This window comes from Azolla caroliniana, unplaced genomic scaffold, assembly GCF_043228905.1.
Source record: "Azolla caroliniana isolate FFs.n. ecotype wild unplaced genomic scaffold, voAzoCaro1.0.p SCAF_21, whole genome shotgun sequence".
NCBI lineage: Eukaryota > Viridiplantae > Streptophyta > Polypodiopsida > Salviniales > Salviniaceae > Azolla > Azolla caroliniana.
The window spans coordinates 2,301,211-2,311,111 of NW_028230456.1; the positions used below are offsets into that span (position 1 = coordinate 2,301,211).

Below are 9,901 nucleotides of genomic sequence, written 5' to 3' on the forward strand. Positions count from 1 at the left end.
ATGAAGTGGAATTATGCCATACCTTCTTTTATGTTGTATAACTGATATTTATTGTTCTACTTGTTTCATATATGACAACATCTACTTGATCAGATGCTTATACTAGCCTTTGTATCACGATAGAAGTGAGATGAAATGTCTTATGTTTGCTCCATGTACAGTTTTGAAGTAATATACTGAGGTGAATCTTTCTCTTAAAAAAACATCCATATGTTCATCTTGTAAGTAAATAACAATGGGCATGAGTTGATGCACCAAGACAAAGCACATGATAGAGAAAGGATGTGAAAAAATTAAAATGAAATTTATGCCTAAATTATAAATATGAACATCACATCTCATTCTTGATTGCGATTATGTCCCATCTAGCTCTCATATTACTCAAGTATTTATCGCATCTATAAAATGATGATGACAATATCATATCTATAAGACTTTATAAATAAACAATGTAAAGATGGGTGTGTCAATCACCCTAGATGCCTTTGAAGAACCATTAAAGAGGGTGTTCAATAAGAATGCACAACAGTGCCAAGATAGAGCACATCATAGGATGTAGAGTTATCACAAGCAAATATCTTGGAAACTATGTCAGATAAAGCGTGATTATCCATTATAAAGCAAAAGGGCCTAGGTTCTCACCCTCTAGATAGGCAATATGTATCGCACACTATTCCTAGGAATGGAGAATTGACGTATTCACTAAGGGACCCATGTAGTTGGTCACCATAATAAAAATGAGGGATGAGGAAGGTAAGTGATGCCAAAAGCATATGCCAAGTGATTGGAATTAAATGTCTATATATTTGGGAAGTGGGCATATATATAATGAAAAAGGTGATGATGGCAAGAACGTGGCTTTCATCAAAACATAAAGAAAGGGTGACTTTCATCAATATATAGAGAAAGAGTGACTTTCATTAAGACACACACACACACAAAGCAAGTATGTCTGAGGAAAATCATCATCAACATCATCATTTCTTTGGCCATCACAAGAAAGATGAAGAAGGAGAAGTGGAAGAAATCAATAAGCCAGTGTCACACATAAATGAGTACCAAGAGGCACAAGAGGATGCAATTCCTATAGAGAAAACAGAGTATTATGAAGGTCCTACTCATGGTACTCATGATAATGATAAAGGGAATGTTAATGTTAATGATCATGCTAATGATAATAATGCTCATGATGACGCCAAGAAACACGAGAAATCGGCAACGCATAAAGAGCACTTTGGTGAAGCTATTGGTGCAGCCGCAGTGGCTTTTGCTCTTGTAAGTACTTATACTAATGGATATAAAAACTTAAGTGTATTGTAAGTACATATCTATGTATAATGGGGTGAGTTTATTGCTACTAAGTAGAAATGTGTGTGTGGATGGATAATGTCAACAATGAAATGTTACATGAATATCATTTTTGTGTGTGTAATAATGAGGTGTTACCGTACGAGATGTACGGGTGATTGACAAGTGTGATAAGTGAGGGTCGGAGAAATATGTTCCTTCTATGTTCATTCATTCCCCATAAGGGGTTAAATAGTTACAAATTTACTTCTTCTATGATTTGTTTGTCACTTCCAAACATACAATCAAATTGATTCTAAAAAATACGTAGATAGGAAACATTATAAGGTTGAGTAATTAAGGTTCCATCTTATTTGAATACATGAAATAAAATGCAATATATTATTGCGATGTTGATTCACACAATCCAAGGTTCCAATGCACTGTAGACCAAGAACAATGTCCTAACTATCTAACGTTGTAATAGTAAATGTGATGCTTTCTCATTTATATCGCGCCTTGTGGTTGATCTTTGTATATGTATTGTAGCACGAGAAGCATGAAGAAAAGAAAGACCAAGAGCATGTGGGGCGACACAAATTAGAGGAGAAGTTTGCAGAGGCCGTGGCGATTAGTGCTGGAGGGTATGCTCTTCATGAGCACCATGAGAAGAAAGAGGCTAAGGAGGAAGCAGAAGAGGTCGAAGGGGAAGAGCATAAAAAGAAGCATCACTTTTTCTAGGTTGAACGATAATATGATGGGTTATAACTTTTATCCATATGACATTCCACTCCACCTTTTCGTTTTGAGCCACGAATGTAAATAAGGTTGTGTCTTTTTTATTTTACCAATGCCATTTCATCTTTTTGAGCATCTGTGTTGCTAAACATAAAGCTTTCTTATAATGGTGCAAGATCTCATTGTTTCTTCATTTTCATAGCGTCTTTCCTAAGTTACTATGAATTGCCATCGATGGCATTCTATAACAAATAATAAAATAGGAAAGGTCAAAAAAGTGAGAAAGAAAGATATATTATTAATAAACGTCATCTAATACCAAATTTGGACCATGAGCCAATTAGTTACAAGAAAATCGGATGTGTACCCCATCATCGAAAAAAAAAAAAAAAAAACATAGATAACAGAGTTCTAGTATTGTCCAAAAGGTGTTATGGTATAACATATTCTATAAAGGAAATGACGATGTCCTAGGTCTAGTTTCATTTTCATTGAAGTCTCTCAAACAAGAGGGGGAGGTCAAAGGGTATTGATGTTGTTACATCCCTTGGTCTCGATGTAAAAGGCTCATAGGTGGTGTAACTCATGTTCCCTTATGTTCTTAATTGCTTCTACACAACTAGTGACTTTGAGGCTTGGCATCCATAGGCATTTTGTTGTTATTTGGTTCAGCAAGGGAGAGGTTGACTGGTGCAGTTGTGTCCACGCTCATCGTCCCCTCCTATCCTTAAAAAAAATCATTAGTTACATGTTGGTGAATCTTAGAAAGGTTATTATAGCGTATTCTCTCTATATTGTTTTAGCTCTAATATATATCTACCTAATGTCTTTATATCTGGGATATCTAATAGTTTGGAAAGGATGGGAGAGGATCCTAGTATGTCTTGGTATTTTGCCATTATCTCGACGTAAGCTGGACACTTGCATGTAAAGTGATATCGTTCGTCCTCTACCGCTATGTGACATAAGCTACATATTCTTCCCTCTCTAGGGACTCAATTACCATGACCATTCTTAACCTCAAGTTGGTGAGATAATACTCTAAGTTGTCCAATGGAAACCGTGAGAAAAGTTCATGAAGTGTCCTTATAGTACAACATTTAAGATGGGAGTGGCTCTATTGGGTTGATACATTTATGTTGAGTGTAAATTTGCCATATTTCTTGGCGTATTACTTGATTACGGTCCTTGTTGTTGTACCTAAGATGAGGTAGTTCTTAATGTCTAGACCATTTGCAAAAGGCCAGCTTACCACAATGTTATACCAAGAGCTAGTATTACCAGACTCATAGAATGCTTGAGATGCTTCAAAAGCTTGATGACATATCCTATATTGTGATTGGCTACATGTATTCTATTAATAAAAACTACAAGTTGAAAAATGTTTTTACCAACATTGGGATTTTAAAAGTGAAATCTACTCTAATGATGTCATGTGGCACTATTGATTTGCTTCAAAGTTGACGTGATAACATCATCACCAATGGTCTCTCTAATTGTGCCCACATGTAACAATAGGTAATGGTTCCAAACCGAACCGTTTAAAATTTCTGAAACCTGAACCAAACCGAACTGAACCACGAAACCATTAAACATTTTTCAAACAGTTAAACCATTAAATCGTAAAAACCGTGGTTTTGTGGTTCGGTTTCGGTTTTCAACATAGGTCAAATTTTAAAATTTATAATATTTTATTTTTTTAGATTTTTAAGATGTTCCTAAAATGTGAGAATAAGGTCTGAAAGTGAAAAGATTGTTTAAAAACAATTTTTAAAAATAAAAATAAAAAACCGTTAAACCGTTTAAACCATGGTTTCTTACTAATGAAACCGAACCGAACCATTTTTAAAAACCTAAACCTGAACTGTTACGCCATAGTTTCGTTGTTTAGTTCAGTTCAAACCAAACCGTTGTTGATTGTTACCCACATGAAAGGTGGTAGCCCTGGAGCCCAAACCACTAATGCATACATGAGGTATGGGGTCACTAATGAGTTGAAGAGCCACCCCTTAGTTTGTGGATCCTGAAAGTATGCCTGGTGGCATTATCTCTCTAAGAGTGAGAGGGATGCATATCCTCTTGTTACTCTATCTTTGTCTACCTATGTCATTGAAAAATTTACCTGAGTGAGCATTGAAAGTGACTCCAAGATATACATATGATCCAAGTACCTCAACTAGTGTATGAGAGAGTGTTAGGTGACATTTAATCCTAACACAAGCTGATGTATGGAAAATAAGGACATTAGTTTTCCCCAATTTTACCACCAATCCTCTTTCAATGCAGAAGTCATGTAAGGGATTAAGGTGCCATTGTAGATCGTATTCAGACTCAAACACTAAAACTATGTCATCTGAATAGAGCAAGGGATTGACTTACGTGCCCCTTAGAACTACTTTGTTGCTTCCCTTACGAGCAATAAAATCAGTGATCTTATCAATGTATATACCAAAAAGAGTCAGTGATAGGGGATAACCTTGTTTTACACCAATGGTGCTAGTGACGCAATTGGATAGACCGTCTGAACATCATACACACCCAGAGACTTGCTCATATAAAGTGTAGAAGGTCGAAATCATGTCCTCTGGTATCTCCCAAAAACAGCTCTCTAGGGACATTGTCAAAAGCTTTGCGAAAGTTCGCAAAACAATAGTATAATTTCTTTTTCCGAGCCTTGGTCTGGTCAATTAAGCATCTAAGTGTGAAGATATGGTCAATGGTAGAGAAAGTTTGTCTAAAGTCGGCCTGTTTGGGTTCTTGATGTCTTAATGTCTCCATATAACCGTTAAGCTTTGCTTCCATTATTGCACCATTTAATTTGGCAAGTTTCTGACCATTCATTATGGTCCTAAATGTATTTGGGTCCATGGGATCCCCTCCTTTATGTATAGGGGCCACCATGTTCATCAAACAACCGCTCTCTACGGGCATTGTCAAAGGCTTTGCAGAAGTTCACAAAACAACAATAAATTTCTTTTTGCGAGCCTTGGTCTGGTCAATTAAGCATCTAAGTGTGAAGATATGGTCAATAGTAGAGGAGTCTTGTCTAAAGCCAGCCTCTTCGGGTGCTTGAAGACTTATTGTCTCCATATAATCATTGAGCTCTGCTTCCATTATTGCACCATATAATTTGGCAAGCATATGACTATCCATTATGGTCCTAAATGTATTTGGGTCCATTGGATCCCCTCCTTTATGTATAGGGGCCACCATGTTCATGGTCCACTGTGGTGGAAAACCCTCCACGAGGGCACAGTTGAAGAGTAGAGTGAGAAAATGAGCTAGGCACTCTCGAGCATATATGATGTTTTCAACCCGCAATCTTGTGTGATGTATGGGTTGTCTATGTTGTAATTTCTTGATGACCTTAGTGACCATAGAGGTCGTGAAAAATGTCCCCTTGGTAGGTCGAGGTGTAGAAGGCATAGGAATGTGTGGCCTGTTCTGGACTTGGTAAAGTCCCTCTGTGTATGTATGCCAAGTGTTAGGATCCTCGATGGGTGTTTGTGAATGTGTGTAGGCCTTGTATTCATATGCACATGTAATTATTCTAGTACTTGATAGTACATATGAACGCCATTATGATAAATTTTCAAATGAAATTAGGATCTATTATTTGGTTATGAATCAATTTCCAAAACAAAATCATAATATGTATGTTTCATGATTATATTGCTCAATCAATCTAATACACATTAAGACCATGGTCTATGCTTCTTATTGATATAAAATTGATTGAAAGTGTTTTGGGTGCTTTAAGGTTGACATTAGAAATTAGAATGTTCTATCCATAAAGCAATCTAAGAGCTATGAAATAAATGGAGACTGGAGTAATGGTGTTGAGAGGCGAATGTTGTTTTGGAATAGTGAAGGAATATGTCTCGCTAATGAGTCATGGCTTGACTAAGTTGGTGGATACAAAGTATTCGTGTTATTGTTAGAAGGGTTATAAGAAATATCCAAGGAAATTGTGGGCAGCCTCTTGAATTCTCCATAGAACTGTTACATGGTAGATACATGCCAAATAAATAAAGCTTATTGCAAAAGCGTGGTCACATTGACACATGGAAAATTTCTTACTACCAATAGAATCTATATGTAACATTGCACAAATATCAATTTAAGAGTACAAGTCTCCATTTGGAGAATTAGAGTTTGATCGTGTACAATGCATAATCGACTTTGTTGAAAGAATGCAACCCTCAACATACACTTTAAGCAGATTTTGGGTTTGCTGACTCTCAAAACAGTTATCATCCTTGTTCACTGCACATAATGGTACCATCTCAATCTAAAGGCCTCATGATGATGAGAGACTTCTACTAGTTAGGGCTGCAATGAAGTTTATCCTAAAACCAAAGAAATAAAAGGCAGCCTAAACCATGGTTTCAATCTTCTTGTTGTCAAGAATTGGTTGAAATTCTGCCTAATGTAACAGACAAATGCAAAATGTCAATCACAGTCTCAAAAAAAAGAACAAGGAAATTGAAAACTTGGTTTTGAAAGCAAAACTCAACCGTTACCAATCTTTTCTCATTAACAAGGTGCGTGTTGCTTACATTGCATTTACATTCCACAAGAAAGATATATCTACATACACATGCAATGTCTACATCTACATTACACAAGAAAGATACATGCATTGTATTTATCACACCTGCATTCAAACACATGTATGAACAAACACTCTACAGCATTCGAACAATGTGCCTAACATGAGTAATCCATAGAGTATGATAAGGTACATATTACTTACAAATCAACCATTCCAAATACACTTCATATGTTCTAGATGATCTACCTTTCATAAATTGATTTTTCAAAGTTGCAAAGGAGAAGACACGAATTTTCATTGATCAAATTCCAAATGATAACAAGTACTTAAAACAAGGAAAGCATGTTCCCAAACAATCTAAGCCATCTCTTCTTACAAAGTGCCATGGGCATAAAAACCAAGAGATAATTATTTCCACTTGTCAGAAGAGGTTAAATACAAATGAACATGTTCACAAACAAACACAACATCCATCAAGTGATCTCTTTTTACTAGGTATTGCAGGCATAAAAACCAAGAGATATTTATTTTCACTTTGTGTCAAATGGAGTTGACAGGGTTTTAAAGCACATTAGAGCTTTCATTCATCATCGTTATGACGCCAATGATGCTTCTGATGATGACTCTGGTGATGCTCTTCCCCCTACATACACATTAACAAGAACCAGAGAGATTAGTAGTGCAATTGGCAAATCAATGACATGGTTCCCTTCAATTTAACCAACACATAAATATTGTAATCCAATGTATGTGCTGAATGCCACAATCAACTAGACAGAACAAGTTTTACCACAAATCATGTAATAATATTTGGGGCAAAAGAATATAAGCCAAAGTAGATGTTTCCAATCTAGTCATTGTCAATGTGGATCTGGTAATGATGAAAATGAAGAAGATGAGTCACTCAGATATTGCTTCCCAACAATCGGAGAAAATAAGGTCATCTTTCGATCTCAGATATTGCTTCCCAACAATCGGAGAAAATAAGGTCGTCTTTCGATCTCAGATTTTTAAATAAGAAAATTGAAACACAAGACCAGTGCATGAGATGTAATCGCACAATCTTAGCTAAACTTAGACGCATTATATTCTACAATTAAGAAATGTAGGTCAGCATCGGATCGTTTTTTTCATCAAACCTACAATGTATATGCTGTGTGATGTATCAGTAGATCTACTATTACATGGCTACACACTACACTACAATGGTTTAAGAAACTCAAAATCATGCAAGATGCTAGCTTAGATGATTTAAGATCATGTACAAAAATAACAACATGGTGATCAATACAATGGTTTAAGAAACTCAAAACACAAGAGGAAATCCATAATGCCTAAAGAAAACTTGAACACAAAAGAAAGAAAATTAAGCGTGAATGTAAGAAATAATACCTCATAACCTCCAAAGCCCTCATGGGAAGGCGGGCGATAAGGTTCATCCCCGCCACCATAGCCTCCGCCATAACCACCGCCATCTTCTCTGCCAAATCTAGGAGGAGGAGGAGGAGGAGGTTGATCCTCATAGAAACCACCTTCTCCTTCTTCTCCGCCACTAAATCGAGGGGGCGGTCGCCTTCGCGGCTCTTCCTCGTATCCACCATCATATTCTTGCCTACCAGCCCTTGGAGGAGGTCGATCCCCATAGAAATTACCTTCTTCTTCTTCTGTGCCACCAAATCTAGGGGTTGGGCGTGGCCGCCGCTCTTCCTCATATTCTTGCCTTCCACCCCTCAGTGGAGGTCGATTCCCATAGAAATTACCTTCTTCTGCTTCTTCTTCTCTGCCACCGAATCTAGGGGGAGGTCGTGATTGCAGATCTTCCTCATATCCGCCCCCATATTCTTGCCTACCACCACTTTCCTCCTCTCCTCCTCCATAATTCGTACTCGGCTTCTGCCCTCCATATCCATACCCTCCTCCTCCAACTTCTTCTTCTGAAGAATGATGAGGCGGGTCATGGTGATCATAACTTGGGCGGTTTTCATCTACACCATAGCTACCGCCGTGTGGGGGTGGATTAGTTGTTTCTTCTGCGATCGGGTAGCACGTCTGAGGAGAAGGAGATTTCGGGCGACCATAGAGGGCCACTTGGTCATAGCCACCAGAGAAAGGGGTGGGATCATAGTCGTCAAAGTTCAGAGGGTCATCACCGCGAGGTCGAGGATAAGCCATGGAGACCTAAATGGACATCCACAGGTTTTGCTTATATGAATTTGGATGAAGATGAAGATGAAGAAGATGGACTGTAGATCTTATATACTGGGTCTTCTGTAGTAGTAGTAGTAGTAATGTAGTCTGTATTTTGTATAGAAGACACTTTTAGACCTACTCCAAATCTAGAGATGGTTCTCACATTGGTGCCTTTGGGTCTTACACACCAAAAATAGTTACGCTCTCCTCGATCGAGTTCTTCACATCTGCGGCTTCGATCAAGCCTTTACACTCTGAACTTAACTCTCTGTTACGTCATTCAATCGTGCCCCTGATATAGGGATCCTTCCCATGGTGACAACCAACATCCAATAGTTACTCTCAGATAAGGTCAGCTCTCGATCGAGTTCACATCTGTTACCGACAGCTCAAATGGTAACCAAAATACATTCGATCGTGTCCTCGTATAGGGATCGTTCTCATGGTGACAACACCCATTAGTTACTCTCAAACAAGGTAAGCTCTCGATCGAGCTCTTCACATCTATGGCGTTGATCAAGCCTTCGCACTCTGAAGTTACTCTCTATTACGGAAAACTCAAAATGGTACCAAAATACATTCAATTGTCCCTTGATATAGGGATCGTTCTCATGGTAACAACACCCAATGGTTACTCTTAGATAAGGTGGTTCTCGATCGAGTTCTTCACATCTGTGGCTTCGATCAAGCCTTTACACTTTGAACTTACTCTCTATTATAGACAACTCAAGTAGTAACCAAAACACTCAAACGTGCCCCTAATATAGGGATCATTCTCACGGTGACAACACCCAATAGTTATTCTCATATAAGGTAAGCTCTCGATTGAGTTCACATCTGTGGCTGCGATCAAGCTTTTACCCTCTACAATTATTCTCAAATGGTAACCAAAATACATTCAATCGTGCCCTCATATAGGGATCGTTCTCATGGTGACAACACCCAATAGTTACTCTCAAATAAGGTAAGCTCTCGATCGAGCTCACATTAGTGGCTTCGATCAAGCCTTTACACTTTTAACTTACTCTCTGTTATAGACAACACAAATGGTAACCGAAACATTCAATTGTGTCCCTCGTATAGGGACCGTTATCATGGTGACAACACTGCTTGTGTCTCTTACACTCGTCA

At 37.9% G+C, this 9,901-nt stretch overlaps 2 protein-coding genes across 3 annotated transcripts; one reads left to right on the forward strand and one right to left on the reverse strand.

Moving 5' to 3' along the window:
* The first annotated feature begins 840 nt into the window (after positions 1-840).
* On the forward strand, positions 841-2,218 carry LOC147850291 (uncharacterized). The gene is made up of 2 exons (XM_087336830.1): positions 841-1,275; positions 1,837-2,218. The coding sequence occupies exons 1-2, from the start codon at positions 949-951 to the stop codon at positions 2,026-2,028; spliced, it is 519 nt and encodes a 172-aa protein (XP_087192956.1). The 5' UTR covers positions 841-948; the 3' UTR covers positions 2,029-2,218.
* A 4,636-nt stretch (positions 2,219-6,854) lies between these two features.
* On the reverse strand, positions 6,855-8,846 carry LOC147850292 (uncharacterized). 2 transcript variants are annotated; one of them, XM_087336505.1, is made up of 4 exons: positions 8,341-8,846; positions 7,973-8,241; positions 7,115-7,223; positions 6,855-6,997 (listed from the first exon to the last, which is right to left on the reverse strand). In XM_087336505.1, exons 1-3 carry the CDS (start codon positions 8,750-8,752, stop codon positions 7,161-7,163), a joined length of 744 nt encoding a protein of 247 aa, XP_087192631.1. In that variant the 5' UTR covers positions 8,753-8,846; the 3' UTR covers positions 6,855-6,997; positions 7,115-7,160. The 2 variants fall into 2 exon arrangements, with proteins under 2 accessions (XP_087192631.1, XP_087192630.1); XM_087336504.1 differs by having other exon boundaries at positions 6,855-7,223.
* Between the last annotated feature and the right edge of the window lie 1,055 nt (positions 8,847-9,901).

Bases quoted from the DNA above. Each gene is read 5' to 3' on its own strand.
- LOC147850291 (XM_087336830.1), top strand. From the start codon at position 949: ATGTCTGAGGAAAATCATCATCAACATCATCATTTCTTTGGCCATCAC. The intron at 1,276-1,836 runs GTAAGTACTTAT...TATGTATTGTAG, and splicing joins CCGCAGTGGCTTTTGCTCTT to CACGAGAAGCATGAAGAAAA.
- LOC147850292 (XM_087336505.1), bottom strand. From the start codon at position 8,752: ATGGCTTATCCTCGACCTCGCGGTGATGACCCTCTGAACTTTGACGAC. The intron at 8,242-8,340 runs GTAATTTCTATG...GTGGCACAGAAG, and splicing joins AGAAGAAGAAGCAGAAGAAG to AAGAAGAAGGTAATTTCTAT. The intron at 7,224-7,972 runs GTATTATTTCTT...ATGTGTATGTAG, and splicing joins AGGGCTTTGGAGGTTATGAG to GGGGAAGAGCATCACCAGAG.